Genomic DNA, 17446 nt, shown 5'->3' on the forward strand with positions numbered 1-17446 from the left:
GGTACATATCCATTTACTAAAGATAGATTAATCATATCTAAAATGGGGCTGGTAATCAGAGGGAACACTTCCTTAAATAATTTAGTTGGGATTGGGTCTAACATACAAGTTGAAGGTTTAGATGAAGCTAATATTTCTGATAACTCAGGAAGCTTCACAGGATCAAAACAGTCCAAACACAAATCAAGTTCTGCAGTTATTTCCAATGTTGTCTCACTTGCTGAGGATGAAGTAATCATCTTCGGGAGAATGTCAAAGATTTTCTTTTTAATAGAATCAATTTTATTTAAGAAGAATCCCATAAAGTCATGGCTACTAGGAGCTAAGGGAATGGATGGCCCAACAGAGCTATGACTCTGTGTAAGTTTAGCAACTGTACTAAAGAGAAACCTAGGATTATTCTTGTTCTCGTCTATTAATGATGAGAAATAAGCTGTTCTGGCTTGGCGAAGTGTCTTTTTATACAACAGTAGGCTATTTTTCCAGATAAAGTAGGAATCCTCTAGGTGTGTAGAGTGCCATTTTCTCTCCAATTTTCTAACATTGTGCTTTAAAGTACGCAGCTCTGAATTAAACCAAGGAGCTAGCCTCCTATTAATGATTACCTTCTTTTTAGAGGGGACTGCATTGTCTAATGCATCACGCAATGATGAAGAAACACTATGAACAAAAGAATCAATTTGTGAAGGGGCAGAAACAGAATTATTGCCCTCCATTGTGCTTTTCAGTGATAATGAGGAAATTAAAAGTGGAACAGATTCTTTAAAGGTTGCTACAGCATCGCCAGATAATGATCTACTATAATAAAATTTTCTCTCAGGTGTGGAGTACTCGGTTAAATTAAACTCAATGGTTATTAAGAAATGGTCAGACAGGACAGGGTTATGAGAGAATATTGTTATGTCTTTACACTCAATGCCATATGTCAGCACAAGGTCCAGAGAATGAAGACAAAGGTGGGTAGGTTTGTTAATGTTTTGAGCAAGGCCAGTTGAGTCTAAGATAGCATTAAAGGCTATATTTAGGCTATCACTTTCAGCGTCAACATGAATGTTAAAATCCCCCACTATAATAACCTTATCTGTATTTAACACTAAATCAGATAAAAGGTCTGAAAACGGATTAAAAATTGACAGTAAGGGCCTGGTGGACGGTACAAAACAACAAACAGAAGTGGTTTTACTGCTTTGCAATTTGGATGAGGAAAAGTAAGGATTAAATATTCAAAAGAGTTGTAGCTATTAATTGGTCTGGGACTAATAAATAAACTGGACTGAAAGATGGTTGCTACTCGTCCTCCTCGCCCAGTATATTGAGGAATGTGGAAATTTAAATAATTAGTAGGAGTTGACTCATTTATAGTAACATAATCCTCTTGCTGCTGCCAGGTTTCTGTGAGGCAAAATAAATCAATCTGATTGTCACAAATCAGGTCACTAACTAGCAAAGTCTTTGAAGAGAGAGATCTTATGTTCAGTAAGCCACCTTTAATTGTTTTATTTTTATTTTTAGTCTGAGTTGTGTTTATTTTTATGAGATTTTCATGATTTCGTCCTTTTAGATTATTTTTTAATCTATTCAATTAAATTTTTAATCTATTCAATTTTGGCCGTGGGCGAGACACAGTCTTAATAGGGTAATGGGTGGGTAGCAGTACAGAAGCTGCAGAGAGGAGTGTTAAACTACGACCCTGCTTCCTGGTCTGAACCCTGAGTTGTCAGAGTTTTGGAGAACTAATAAATTCATCCAGATGCCTAGAAAGAAGAGCTGCTCCATCCAAAGTGGGATGGATGCTGTCTCTCCGGATCAGATCAGGTTTTCCCCAAAATGTTTACCAATTATCAATGTAGCCCACATCCTTTTCTGGACATCACCTAGACAGCCAGCGGTTGAATGACAGCATGCGGCTAAACATGTCGTCACTGGTCAGATCGGGGAGGGGACATTGTTTTGGCAAACTTACACACCAAAGTAACACTAACACTAACCGACTGACGTAACCGGGTATCATTAACGCCAGCGTGAATAACAGTCTTACGCTATTTACGCTTATCCTTAGCCAGTTTCAGGTAGGATTTGATGTTGCCCGTTCTGGCCCTGGCAGACATTTGACTATGGTCGCTGGTGTTTCTAGTGCCAACCAGAGTTGGCTTCTTGGGTGTGTCGCTGAGCGGGAAAATCTGTTAGAAACGCAGATGTGTTGGTGGTGACCTGTGGGCTGGGATCTAGGACTATGCTTTCTACGTACCGTCACCCAGCCGATCTGACTGTGTGGGCTCTGCTGGGGGACTGCTACGGGGAGCTACCCTCGGTGGCTCCATGCTGGCTACAGGGCCTCGGCTATCTGCTGGATTTTCAACAGCGCGGAGCCGGGCCTCCAAAGCTACAAAAATGCTACATTTATTACACGTACCATTATCACTAAAGGAGGCAGAGGAGTAACTGAACATCTGACACAGAGAGCAGGAGAGAGGAGGAGACTCAGAGAGAGAAACAGTAGAATGGGTAGACATGGTGGAGTTAAAGCTAACGCTAAGCTAGTGACCCCTTACCACAACTAGAAAAACCGTGTAAGACATGGAGAGTCCCCAAACGTTAAATGCAGCAACAAAAAGTATGTGTTTTAACGTGCTTATGTATTAGAACAAGTAAGAGATATCACAGTAAAGAGAAATCAGATCAAACGAGAGAGCCTTCACACACCAAACAATCCATCGAGTGCAACAGTGAAAACAGGAAGTGACGAATACGCCTTACCACACTAGGAGCCACCAACAAGCACACTATTTGGGTGCTTTTACTGTATTTTATTTTACAACAATCTCATTTAGAAAATTGGATATTGTTTCTTGGAAACCATCCATTTGAACAACCAAATGCAAAATTGGAGTGTGAGAATGTAGCAAAGTTCTTGAGTTCAAATCAGAGATGATTCCATGCTGTGGGAGCCATTACGCTAAATTCTTGTTTCCCTTTTTCCGTTCAAACACTTGGAACAAACAAAACGAAAATGTCGCGAAGAGAGCAGGCAGTAGTAGATTTGTGTAGCAGAGCATTTAAGTATGAAGGAGTCTGGCCAAGCATAGTTTTATAAATCAAAGTCATCAAATGAATGTATCTCCATACACTCAGAGGAGGCCAGCCAGCTTTGGAGTAGAGCTCACAGTGATGCTTAAGACGTCTGCAGCCTGCTACAAAAAGTATTCAATGACTGAAGACATTTGGCCGAGGCGTTCACATACACAACATCTCCATAATCAAGCAGAGGCAAAAGGTAGCTGAGACCATTTTTTCTCTTGCTCAGCAATAGATTACTAAATCAACTCCATACAAATGATAACAGGCATTTGACAAATTGTCACGCAAATTATTTATATAAATAGAAAATAAAAGTGGTCCCAGAACTGAACCCTGCGGAACTCCTCTTGTGATTTCAAGAAGAGAGAAACAGGACTAATTAAAAACTTTGGGTTCTATTTGACAAATAGCCAGCCACCCATAAGGCAGCTTGATTTAAATGGCTGTGCTGTGCTTTTTTCTGAAACCAGATTGTAAATAAGGTAAAACCGAGTTTGACTTTAAAAACACCCTCAGTTGGTCTGCAACTCATTTTTCAAAAATTTTCATTAGCACACATAATTTGAAGATTGGTCAATAATGTCTAAATGTCATATTCTGTCAGTGTTAGGTTTTGAGTCTCAGTTGCTGTTATTTCAGTTTTTATTTATTTATTAGATTCATCATTCGTTCTTGTATTTAGATTACTTTCTTGGATTCCTCTGTTGGATTGTATTTCCTTATAGACCTGGTTCCTCCCTGTTTATGTTCTTTAATTAGTTTCATTGTTACTCATTTCTGTTCTCTTAGATGTTTTGTTGTTCGCCTGGATTTCCTGCTCACCTGTGTTAATTAGCCACATTCAGTTGTCTTTCTCTCTCACCTGCTATTACCAATTCCCTGCTGATCAGCTCTCAGTGTTTATTGGTCAGTTCTCCACCCTACCTCAGTGTTTATACTGTCATTGTTCTCCACCAGTGCTATCTGTTTACTACCTACTCATGCTTGAATTCTTGCCTGTGTTTCCATGTCTGGATTTGTCTATAAGTCACTAGTTTAATTATTATTAGAAACTCCTCTACTCACCATGCTGCTCCCATACTCTTGTATGCACAATGGTCGAGTAAACATAGAGGGTAACATGACACTAAATAAACCTTGCCCGTTAATCTAATAACTGGTTGTGCACCCCTTTGCAGCAACAACTGCCATCAAGCGTTTATGATAAATGGCAATGAGTCTTTAGCTATTATTTAGCTATACGAGAAGGTTTTCATGCATGAAAGGCCTGTCCAAGGTCAGGCCACAGTGTCTCAATCAGATTTAATTATGGACTTTGATTATGGCCACTCAAAAAAACCTTTATTTTGGTTTTTAGCGAGCCATTCAAATGTAGAATTGCTGGTGTACTTTGGATCTTTATCCAACTACATATAGCCTAACCCAAGTGCACCCAAGTGCAAGGTCACAAACTGATGGCCTTTGATTCTCCTTCAGGATTTTCTGGTAGAAAGCAGTATTCATGATTCCATCAATTACAGCAGATAATCCAGGTCCTTAAGCAGCAAAGCAACCATAGATCATCCTACTACCACCTCCATGTTTGACTGTTGGTCTGATGTGTTTTTTTCTGAAAGGCTTTGTTAGTTTTACATCAGTTAGCAATTTACTTCAGTTCAGTTTTTTATATAGCACCAGTTCACAACAAAATATAATCTCAAAGCAAATTATACAAATAAAAAGGAAATCATCTTGGGGATCATCAAGATCTTTTCAGCAAATTTGAGACTGGTGTTGTGTTCTTTTTGATCGTTTTTTGATTGTTCTTTTGTGGACAGGGGCTCTCTCTGCATTAGAAAAGATTTTTAATCCCTTCCAGACTAAAACTGTTAGTGACTTCGTTTATCATATTTTCTTTAGTTTATTTTGATGGGCACATCATTTGTTGCTTTTTTCAGATCTTTTTGAAATACTGTTTGCTATAATTTCTGTTTCTAAATAAAAGCATTATTGGGAAAACTGCATTTAATATTTACTGGCGTTATCTTTGTCTGATTTAAAATCTGTTTGATGAAGTGTGACACAAAAGTAAAAACTGACGGAAGGAGTAAATGCTTTTTATGACACTGTATGGCATCTAAACGCTGGATTATAAGAGTTATCCAGTTAACCATATTCATTTAAATAAAACCGTACCTAATGATAGCTGAAAGGCAAATGCAAAGGAAAATATTTACTATTTTATTGCTATTTAATTTTGGAAGACTGTCCATCCATTTCCGTTCAGTTGCCTGTGCTTTAAATTGACAGTGTCCGGATTTATTTGAAAACAGAGTATTAGTGAGCGCGCAGATGTTGATAGTGGTTTCTTGAAACAATGTGGAGGATAGGCCAATCTAACACTGTTTTTCGCAGGAAAGATGGGAACTGGCGTGGATTCCCCCAGCCTTCCGCCAGCTGAGCCTATGCTTCAGGACTCGCTGTGTCGACATGTTGGTTTATTCTGCTCTGCGACGCTTTGCGTGTGGTGCTGATGCTGCGCGCTTAAGTGACAAAAAGCCACTCTTGAGTTTAACCAATCAGAGCGCTTATCAGACTTTATCTGTTCATCTCTCTCTGAGAAAAAGCTTAGAACTTGTTCGCCACAGTCTCATGTCTGTCACATTTTTCCTACCGCGTCTGAAGAGGAGATGGTAGTGGGTTCAGAGCACCCTTCCTGCGGACCCAAGGCCTCCCTAACGGAATCCCTGCCGGACGAATAAAAGTCATCATGCTGTTTAACGCCAGAGTCCAGCTGCTTCTTCTGTGTTTGATTCTGACGGCACAGTCCCGGAGGCAGGGCAGCAGGAAAAAGCGGTGGTCTGAGCCGGAGCAGACCCTCAAGCCCGGAAGGTAAGTGGTTTTCGATTCAGTTCAGATTTAACGATCAACACACATTGCAACAGATCAGGGGAAATCACACATTGTCTGTAAATTTTTTAAGACGTAACAGGAACATGAACTCAGTTTGGAACAGACTGTTACATTGTGACAGCTTAGATTCCTTTAAATGAAGAAAAGCTGATATATTCTGTTTATCATGTTCACATCATTTCCTGCCATACTTGTCATCCTGCTTTCTCCCAGAATTCCTGAGCTCATGAACATGATCTTTTCCATGTTGTCTTATTCAAAGAAAATGGTTTTAAGATTTTCATGTAACTAATTCAGCTAATCATCACTTCATCGCTTTATTTATTTGGTGAAAAATACCTGATTTTGCAGATAAATAATTTTTTTGCAAAATCAGGTATTTGAAAAATAAATAATATTACAAAATAATAAATTCAGGCAGGAGAAACACAAATTTTTCACAACATAAAACATTTGAAACCAGTACCTACAGTAGGAGTGCAATGTACTTCCATTACCAGTATCTACTGTTACTGTATATTCATTTGACCTCCAAATGGCACAGCAGGCTGACCAGATAGAAAATAAAGCCCAAGCTGCCCAAGCTGCAAGTTTTCACCGAGTCAGAAGCCCAAATTTAATTTCTGGTCACAATAGAAAAAGATGAGACAACATAGAATATTTTCCAAATGAAACAGGGGACATTATCTGTATATTGTTTGTGCTGCGGCCCAAAGGGCTGATTGCCTCAGAAGCTCATCACTAAACTAAACATGAGCAAACAAGTAATGGCAAAGATCCACTAACCAGAAACAAGCATCAGAATAAATAATAACATAAAGTGAACATTCACCAATGAAACAAAAAATATGTAGCTTCTTTTTCTTTTGGCTTTCTCCATTCAAAGATCACCACAACGGATCATCTGTCTCAACCCTATCTTCTGCATCTGCGTCTCTCACCCACTACCTTCATGTCCTCTTTCACTCCATCCATAAACTTCCTCTTTGGTCTTCCTCTAGGCCTCCTGCCTGGCAGTTCCAGCCTCAGTATCCTTCTGCTGATGGATTCACTATCCCTCCTCTTTACAAGCCTAAACCATCTCAGTCTGGCCTCTCTGGCTTTATCTTCAACACATCTAACATGTATGATGTCCTTTATTTTCAGCATTACATCATCAATGTCTGTATTTGTCTCCCTGTGTAACAAAATGTGCGTTTATTTGTCTCCTAAAATAGTTCCAGACCTGCATTTATTCAGCTGTTTACTGTAAAAAAAAAAACATAGATATAGAGATCTTTTAATAATATAATGACTTTAAGATCCCCAGCCCCCTGTAGGAATCAAAAACCTCACAAGCAGTGTTTGTCTTATAAGAGACGGGCATGTTGTGATGTGCTGCACTATGTTAAAATGACCATGAACATGTGGAGTGGATCCTACTGTCATGGTGGAGTGGCCAGTGTTTGAATGAAACAAATCTCTGTTGTGCTGGAAAGCATACATGTAAAGCCTAAAAGGTTTAGAAAGAGTGCTTAAGACATGATTGAGGGTTTTTTGGGGGGCTGACGTGGGAAGAGTAGTGATCTGGGAATGGGTTGTGAGTTCAAGCCAGTGTCACCACCACCACACACAGAAATGTCCTTGGTCACAACATTGAACTTCAAGTTTCCTTTAGATAGGCATATCTAGGAGTGAATGTGACTTGTAAGTGGTTTAATGTAGGGTTATGATAGTAAAGAGAAGGTCAGTGGGGAAAAACCACCCTGATTATGTTAAGGGTAAAAGATATGATAGCTTAACCCATTAATTTACACTGATATTCCTTTTGTCTTTAAATTGTCACAACTGTAACTGTATTGACACACCTCCTGTTTTCCTCTTTTCACTACCAACTTGAACATGAACATTTGTCTTTGTAGGGCCCTTGGTGAAACACCTGATGCTGTGTTTCTGGTCGGAAAGACACGCTTGGAGAATGGCATGGTGAATGGGTGTGTAGCTCATTAAACTTTAATGTCATTCATTCGGTGACAAAGTTCTGATTCTATTTCACCTTTCTTTTGTTTGTTAATGTGATCTTGCCTTAACCTGACCCATTTTAAATGTACTCTAACAACAAACTGGAAGGACTGCAGATAATCATTCAAATGTCATTAGAGCTGGAATTGTAATATGTTGTGGACTGGACCAGAATACCAAAGGGCAAACAGCTTCAGCTATAATCCAGTCCATTAATGGTGTTTCAAAGGAAAAGTGCAATATTTCAAATCTAAAGGATAAAAAGGTCAACAGACTGTACAGTGGGAAAAACACGTATTTGATACACTGCCGATTTTGCAGTTTTTCCAACTTCCAAAGCATGTAGAAGTCTTTAATTTTTATTATAGCTACTCTTCAACTGTGAGTGGCGGAATCTGAAACAACAATGCAGAAAATCACATTGTGTTATTTTTAAGTAATTAATTTGCATTTTATTGCATGACATAAGTATTTGATACATCAGAAAAGCAGAACTTAATATTTGGTACAGAAACCTTTGTTTGCAATTACAGATATCAAACGTTTCCTGTAGTTCTTGACGAGGTTTGCCCACACTGCAGCAGGGATTTTGGACCACTCCTCCATACAGGTCCAGATCCTTCAGGTTTCAGTGCTATTGCTGAGGCAATATGGACTTTCAGCTCCCTCCAAAGATTTTTGATTGGGTTCAGGTCTGGAGACTGGCTAGGACACTTCAGGACCTTGAGATGGTTCTTACGGAGCAAATCCTTAGTTGCCCTGGCTGTGTGCTTCAGGTCAATGTCATGCTGGAAGACCCCGTCACGACCTATCTTCAATGCCCTTACTGAGGGAAGGCGGTTGATGGCATGATCTCCTGATACATGGCCCCATCGATCTTCCCCTCAATACGGTGCAGTCGTCCTGCCCCCTTTGCAGAAAACCATCCACAAGAAATGATGCTTCCACGTCTATGCTTCACAGTAGGGATGGTGTTCTTGGGGTTGTACTCATCCTTCTTCTTCCTCTAAACATGGCGAGTGGAGTTTAGTCCAAAAAGCTCTATTTTTGTCTCATCAGACCACATGACCCATTCCTCCTCTGGATCATCCAGATGGTCATTGGCAAACTTCAGACGGGCCTGGACATGCGCTGGCTTGAGCAGGGGAACCTTCAGTGGGATGCAGGATTTTAATCCACAGCGGTGTAGTGTGTTACTAATGGTCTTCATTGAGACTGTGCTCCCAGCTCTTTTCAGGTCATTGACTAGGTCCTGCCGTGTAGTTCTGGGCTGATCTCTCACCTTCCTCATGATCATTGCCCCACGAGGTGAGAGGGCATGGAGCCCCAGACCGAGGGAGATCGTTTGTCATCTTGAATTTCCTTTGTTTTCTTATAATTGCTCCTACAGTTGTTGCCTTCTCACCAAGTTGCTTGGCTATTTTCCTGTGGCTCGTCCCAGCCTTGTGCAGGTCTATTATTGTATCCCTGATGTCTTGGCCGTTGTGGGAAGGTTGGAGTTTGTTTGATTGAGTTTGGGGACAGGTGTCTTTTATGCATATAACGAGTTCAAACAGGAGACGTTAATACAGGTAATGAGTGGAGAACAGGAGGGCTTCTTAAAGAAGAACTGACAGGCCTGTGAGAGACGGGATTCTTACTGCTTGTTAAGTGATCAAATACTTATGTCATGCAATAAAATGCAAATTAATTACTTAAAAATCACACAGTGTGTTGGTATCCACAATGGCGTCATCAATGCAAACATTCTGGAGAGCAATTATCATCCCGATCATTTGAAAGTTGTCATCCAAACATCTCAAGATGGCATCATTTGATAAATTATTTCCCTCAGTTTGATCTGCTAAGGTAACCAGAGCTGAACAATGTTCATGAAACTCAACCATCCTTTCTAAACCTTGAGCTGTCGCAGTAGCTGCTCAGGGAGCAGGTACCCAGAAACTAAACATGATGTAAGGATCAGCCAATGAGGATGCAGGTCCAGCCCGTTGATGCTGATTGGCCCATAGTCATTCAGTGTAAAGTGACATTATAAAATAAATTGGCCATGGAGAAAAATCACCCTTATAAAATAAAAGTTGGCTTTTTCAAATAAAAGCTGACTTTTAAAAAATGACATTTTGAAATAAAAAAACAACTGCTGGAATTACATAATAATAACCTCAGCAATCATTTAAATTATTAGGTAAAATTATTTTATGAAAATTATTTTATATTATAAAGCTGTTTTTTAATGGAAAATGAAATATATATTTCATAATAATTAGCTTAGAATTTAATATGCATTCAATTATTTCACAATTTCATTGTCACATTATATTTTCATCTAATATTTATTGATGTAGGTACTTATTTCATAATGTTTCATTTATTTATTTAATTTTGAGCACTTTGGCGTTCCATAAGAAAGATCCAGGATAAGGCTCCATGTTCTATTTTAAACACCTTTTTCTCTACAGAAAGTGTTTAATGGTAAAGACTGAACTAATGGCTCAGTGGAGAAAAACAGATTAAGAGGAATGAAGGGCTGGAAATATGGCAACTATGTGCAACTAGGGGGTAAGATAGGAGCGGTCTCTCTCTCTGAATCAACAGAGGAAAATTGTCGGGAGAGGGCATCTGGTTTCAGGTTCTTAGATCCGGGTCTGTAAGAAATGGATAGATTGAAACAGACCAGCAGGCCCGGCGAGAGTTAAAGCGTATGGCTGATTGAAGGTAGACTAAATTTTTGTGATCAGTCCATACCCCTACTGGGTGTTCCACGCCTTCCAGCCAGTGACGCCACTGCTCTAGGACCAGTTTAATAGCCAATAGCTCTCGATCTCCCACATCATAGTTTCTTTCAGCTGGGCTCAGTCTGTGTGAGAAAAAAGCACAAGGGTGAAGTTTACCATCAGAACCAGACACTTGTGATAATACTGCTCCCACTCCAATGTCAGATGCATCTACTTCCACAATGTATTGTTTAGATGGGTTAGGATGGCTGAGGATGGGGTTTGAGAGAACCTTTTCTTGAGATCCAGGAAAGCAGAATCGCTTTTGGGGGTCCACTTGAAGGGGTGTTTTATGGAAGTTAAGGCCGTTAGAGGTGCTGCTGTCTGACTGTAGTACCTAATGAATTTCCTGTAAAAGTTGGCGAAACCAAGGAAGCATTGTAGCTGTTTGTGGGAATAAGGAGTGGGCCATTCCAGAACTGCTTTTATCTTGTCTGGGTCTGAACGAACTTGCCCACCCTCTAAAATGAAGCCAAGGTAGGTTACTGAAGACTTGTGGAACTCACATTTCTCTGCCTTCACATATAATCTGTTTTCGAGGACGCGTTGCCGGACTAGGCGAACATGTTGGCGATGCTCAGAGACGTTTCTTGAGTAAATGAGGATGTCATCCAGGTAGACGAACACAAAGCGGTCTATGAAATTGCACAGAACGTCATTCACCAGGTTTTGGAAAACAGCCGGGGCGTTACAGAAACCAAAAGGCATGTTTATTATTAAAATCGGTTAAAAGGGTTTTTATCTAAGGAACCCCAGCAGATTGCATCGAGTCACTCTATCTCCACCGAGTCACTCATACATTACCAGATCCACTTCAAATTTGATATGCATTATCATGGACAATTGCTGAACACGTTGCCACAGCCAATTACTGACATCAATTACTGACCGCCCACTTAAAACCGGAAGTCACACATTTCACTGTTGGATGTCCTCCTTTTAAACTCTCACTCATGCAAGCTTCAAGCAGTTTTTCTCTGTCATCCCCCAAACAGCTCTAATAGATTACATCAGAATTTGTATCAAGGGCGCTCCCTAGGAAACTTCAACTGCTTTATCTCCCTTATACTTCCACTTCAAATTTGGTATGCATAATCATGGACCAATACTGAACACATTGGTATGGTCAACTTATGACATGACTTTAGACCCGCCCACTTAGCACAGGAAGTCACATGTTTTACTGTTGGATGTCCTCCTTTCAAACTCTCAAGGTGCGTTCCGACCGAAAATGAATGACACGACAGGAGAGAGTGATTTACATGATAACCCTATGTAATGGCGCGTTCAGGAGCGAAGCGGGTCGAAGGACGCTAAGGATGCGATTAGGGCAAATAGAGCAAAGCGAGACCAAGGTGAAACCTGCGATGGATGCGAAGCATGTGTGGGGCGCAGTTAGGGCAAATAGAGTGAAGCAAAACCTTGATGGACTCGCAGCGAATTTCACTGGAGTTGAAAAAGCTGAACTTATCTGTCAATTCGCATTCCATCTGTAGACCTCTTTTCATCAGTTGTCAAACAAGTATGAAAATCACAGCAGTTGCTCAGGGTACATATGCATTCAGGTAAAAAATTATATTTTATTCATACATTTTTAATTTCCAGATGCATATGTCAGCAAGCCGGATTTCTAGGTCTCCAATAAACCGTTATTACATAATTATTCTATATGCTACCATGCTACATTCTGTTGTCTTATCAGCTCTTGCCTGGTGTATTTTGGCGGTCCTCGTCCATATGTTTAAGCACAGAAAGGTTTATTATATTTAGAAGATTTAGACAGTACAATTTGGTTGTTTATCTATTGAGCTGAGATTTATTTACTCACCGAAGACAGATGGGCATACAGTAGTGGGGATAGTGGGGATACAGCATCTGTAGTTGGGGTCCCGGAGGCTGATTCGTCCCCCAACATGGGGCAGCAGGTCCTCAAACTGGGTCCTGGATAGTACCGCTGAAAGCAACCGTTATCCAGATTCTGCTTCTGGAGTAGGTGGTGGTACTCTTCAAACTGGTTCCGTCTCTGGTGATCCCAGGGACGTCATCGCCGGCGGCGTTCTTCGGTTTTCCATAAATAAAACACCGTAACTCGCTCCATGTTGAGTTGAAACCCTCAAGCAGCAGATAGAAGCTCCTCCTATTTGATGACACTGTGAAGCAAGTGGAGCGTTGTCGCCCGTTGGCCACGCGAATTGCTGGCAAAATGTCAGGCGAGCGACAGCACACGAATGAGGCAAAAGATTAGCTGATATCGTGGTCGGTCTGAATGTACCTTTACTTATGCAAGCTTCAAGCAGTTTTTCTTTGTCATCCCCCAAACAGATCTCATGGACTATTTTGGAATTTGAATCAAGGGAACCCCCTAGGAAACCTCAACCGTTTTATCTCTCTCATACATCACCAGATCCACTTCAGATTTGCTATGCATGGACAAATGCTGAACACTTAATGCTGAATACTTTGGCACAGCCAACTGATGACATCACTTTAGCCCTAGTCACTTAGAACCGGAAGTCACATGTTTCACTGTTGGATGTCCTCCTATAAACTCTCACTCATGCAAGCTTCAAGCAGTTTTTCTTTGTCATTGCCCAAACAGCTCTAATGGATTACCTTGGAATTTGGATCAACAGCGCCCCCTAGGAAACTTCAACTGCTTTATCTCCCTTATACATCATGGGACCCACTTCAAATTTTGTAAGCATCATCATGGACGAAGGCTGAACACGTTGCCATGGTAAATTAATGACATTGCTTTATCCCAGCCCACTGACAACCAAATGACAGGTTTCTCAGCTGATTAACCTTCATTGAAAGTCTCCAGAAGTTTCAAACTTTTTCTAATTAGGCATTATAATTTTAGATGACAGGTTCAAATCACGACAGGAAGTCTTCGTTAATCCTTTGGCACCAAACAGGAAGTGAGCACAGTGTCCATCAAGAAGGTCAGATTTCACCCAATTTCTCAACACTTCTCGCTGGAGTACAGCTCGGTATGACCAAAGTTCGTATGAAAGCTTGCTCACAGTACTAATAGTGAAGTGCGGAATCGAGCGGAGGGCTGAATGGTAGCGTGGGGGCAGCAATGCCAGGCTCCCGCGGTTGCAACACAGGCCAAGCTGCAAAGGCCGCCCAATGCTGCTTGCAGTTTTAATTTAAAATTGATGTTTTCCATGGCTGTCTGTGTAGTGTTGACCTAAAACTGGGCTTTTGCTTAGGTTCAGGAGCAAATTAAAATTACAACATTTATATACTATAGAACTAAGTAGCGTAATAAAGATCCTTTTGGATACTTCACTGAAAATAAAAACAGTTAAAGTCCAAATAAAATGTTTTTCGGGCCAAAATAGATTTTAAGGGCTACATAAAAGTTTGTTATTCTTCAAACAAAATATAAAGAAGTCATATCAAACATTTATATCATATTTAAGGATATATACTATATATATCCTATATAAGTACTCGTACTCGTACTCGTCGTCTTCCGCTTATCCGGGACCGGGTCGCGGGGGCAGCAGACTCAGCAGAGACGCCCAGACGTCCCTCTCTCCAGACACCTCCTCCAGTTCCTCCAGGGGGAGCCTAAGGCGTTCCCAGGCCAGCTGAGAGACATAGTCCCTCCAGTGTGTCCTGGGCCGTCCCCTGGGCCTCCTCCCGGTGGGACGTGCCTGGAACACCTCCCGAGGAAGGCGTCCAGGAGGCATCCGGTATAGATGCCCGAGCCACCTCAACTGGCTCCTCTCGATGTGGAGGAGCAGCAGCTCAACTCCGAGCCCCTCCCGGATGGCCGAGCTCCTCACCCTATCTCTAAGGGAGTGCCCGGCCACCCTACGGAGGAAGCTCATTTCAGCCGCTTGTATCCGGGATCTCGTTCTTTCGGTAATGACCCAATGTTCATGGCCATAGGTGAGGGTAGGAACGTAGACCGACCGGTAAATTGATAGCTTTGCTTTTCGGCTCAGCTCTCTCTTCACCACAATGGACCGGCACAGCGCCCCCATTACTGTGGTAGCCGCACCGATCCGTCTGTCGATCTCCCGCTCCATTCTTCCCTCACTCGTGAACAAGACCCCGAGATACTTAAACTCCTCCACTTGAGGCAGGAACTCCCCTCCAACCTGAAGAGGACAAGCCACCCTTTTCCGGTCGAGTACCATGGCCTCAGACTTGGAGGAGCTGATCCTCATCCCAGCCGCTTCACACTCGGCTGCGAACCGCCACAGCGCATGCTGTAAGTCTTGGCTAGAGGGGGCCAGCAGGACTACGTCATCCACAAAAAGAAGAGACGAAATCCACTGGTCCCCAAACCAGACCCCCTCCGGCCCTTGGCTGCGTCTAGAAATCCTGTCCATAAAAGTTATGAACAGTACAGGTGACAAAGGGCAGCCCTGCCGGAGTCCAACATGCACCGGGAACAGGTCCGACTTAGTGCCGGCAATGCGGACCAAACTCCTGCTCCGCTCGTACAGGGACCGGATGGCCCCTAATAAAGGGCCCCCGATTCCATACTCCCTGAGCACCCCCCACAGGGCATCACGAGGGACACAGTCGAATGCCTTCTCCAGGTCCACAAAACACATGTGAACCAGTTGGGCAAACTCCCATGAACCCTCTAGCACCCTGTAGAGGGTATAGAGCTGGTCCAGTGTTCCACGGCCGGGACGAAAACCACACTGCTCCTCCTGAAGCCGAGGTTCAACTATCGGTCGGACTCTCCCCTCCAATACCCTGGCGTAGGCCTTACCAGGGAGGCTGAGGAGTGTGATCCCCCTGTAGTTGGAACACACCCTCCGGTCCCCCTTCTTATAAAGGGGGACCACCACCCCAGTCTGCCAGTCCAGAGGCACTGTCCCCGACCGCCACGCAATGTTGAAGAGGCGTGTCAACCATGACAGCCCTACAACATCCAAAGACTTGAGGTACTCAGGGCGGATCTCATCCACCCCCGAAGCCTTGCCACCGCGGAGCTTTTTAACCACCTCGGTGACTTCAGCCTGGGTGATGAAAGAGTCCAACCCCGAGTCCCCAGCCTCTGTTTCCACCACGGAATGCGTGATGGCAGGATTGAAGAGATCCTCGAAGTACTCCTTCCACCGCCCGATAATGTCCTCAGTCGAGATCAGCATTCTCCCGCCCCCACTTTAAACAGTGTTGGCGAAGCACTGCTTCCCCTTCCTGAGGCGCCGGACGGTTTGCCAGAATCGCTTTGAAGCCAACCGGTAGTCCTTCTCCATGGCCTCACCGAACTCCTCCCGGGCCCGAGTTTTTGCCTCTGCCACCGCCCGGGCCGCAGCACGCTTGGCCTCACGGTACCCGTCAGCCGCCTCAAGAGTCCCACAAGCCAACCACAGCCGATAGGACTCCTTCTTCAGCTTGGCAGCATCCCTTACTGCCGGTGTCCACCACCGGGTTCTGGGATTGCCGCCGCGACAGGCACCGCAGACCTTACGGCCGCAGCTACGGGCAGCAGCATCGACAATAGATGCGGAGAACATGGTCCACTCGGACTCTATGTCTCCAACATCCCCCGCGATCTGGTCGAAGCTCTCCCGGAGGTGGGAGTTGAATACAACCCTGGCCGAGGGCTCCGCCAGGCATTCCCAGCAAACCCTCACTATGTGCTTGGGCCTGCCAAGTCTGTCCGGCTTTCTCCTCCTCCAGCGGATCCAACTCACCACCAGGTGGTGATCAGTGGACAGCTCAGCCCCTCTCTTCACCCGAGTGTCCAAAACATGCGGCGGAAGGTCTGATGATACGACAACAAAGTCGATCATCGACCTCCTGCCTAGGTTGTCCTGGTGCCAAGTGCACTGATGGACACCCTTATGTTTGACTAGCACAGAAGTCCAATAACAAAACACCACTCGGATTCAGATCGGAGAGGTCATTCCTCCCGATCACGGCGTGATCTCTCAAGAATATCTCAAGATGATTCCTCCAGGTGTCACTGTCGTTCCCCACGTGGGCGTTGAAGTCCCCCAGCAGAATAATGGAGTCCCCGGGAGGGGCACTATCCAGCACCCCCGACAGGGACGCCAAGAAGGCCGGGTACTCTGCGCTACCTCTCGGCCCGTAGGCTGAAATGATAGTCAGAGACCTCTCCCCAGCCCAAGGCGCAGGGATACGACCCTCTCATCCACTGGGGTAAACCCCAACACGAGACGGCTGAGCTGGGGGGCAACAAGCAAACCCACACCTGCCCGCCGCCTCTCCCCGTGGGCCACTCCAGAGTAGAAGAGAGTCCAACCCCTCTCAAGGAGATGGGTTCCAGAGCCCACGCTGTGCGTGGAGGCGAGCCCAACTATTTCTAGTCGATATCTCTCGACCTCCCACACAAGCTCAGGCTCCTTCCCCCCCAGCGAGGTGACATTCCACGTCCCTAGAGCCAGCCTAAGCATCCGGGGATCGAGCCGCTGAGGTCTCCACCTTCGTCCGCCACCCAATCCTCTTTGCACCGGTCCCTCACAGTTCACCCTGCTGGTGGTGGTCCCACTGGGGGATGGCCTCGCGTCTCTCGTTCGGGCTTGGCCCCGACCCGACCCCAGGCCTGGCTCCAGGGTGAGACCCCGGCTCCGCCGTACCGGGCGACGTCACGTGCCTCGATATTTTGTTCTTCATGAGGGATTCTTGAACCACTCTTTGTCTGACCCATCACCTAGAGCCTGTTTGCCATGGGAGACCCTACCAAGGGCATTTAGGCC

At 43.8% G+C, this 17446-nt stretch overlaps 1 protein-coding gene across 3 annotated transcripts in view; it reads left to right on the forward strand.

Moving 5' to 3' along the window:
* The first annotated feature begins 5367 nt into the window (after positions 1-5367).
* Positions 5368-17446, forward strand: part of LOC124882419 (gamma-aminobutyric acid receptor subunit rho-2-like) — a 55176-nt gene continuing 43097 nt past the window's right edge. For 2 of the 3 annotated variants that reach the window (XM_047388794.1, XM_047388796.1), the window contains exons 1-3: positions 5368-5949; positions 6972-7094; positions 7872-7943. In XM_047388794.1, coding sequence (XP_047244750.1) covers positions 5828-5949; positions 6972-7094; positions 7872-7943 — 317 coding nt within the window. In that variant the 5' untranslated portion in view covers positions 5368-5827. The remainder of the gene's footprint in view (positions 5950-6971; positions 7095-7871; positions 7944-17446) is intronic. The other variant, XM_047388795.1, reaches the window with a different exon arrangement.

The sequence above is a fragment of the Girardinichthys multiradiatus genome, chromosome 15 (genome assembly GCF_021462225.1).
Source record: "Girardinichthys multiradiatus isolate DD_20200921_A chromosome 15, DD_fGirMul_XY1, whole genome shotgun sequence".
NCBI lineage: Eukaryota > Metazoa > Chordata > Actinopteri > Cyprinodontiformes > Goodeidae > Girardinichthys > Girardinichthys multiradiatus.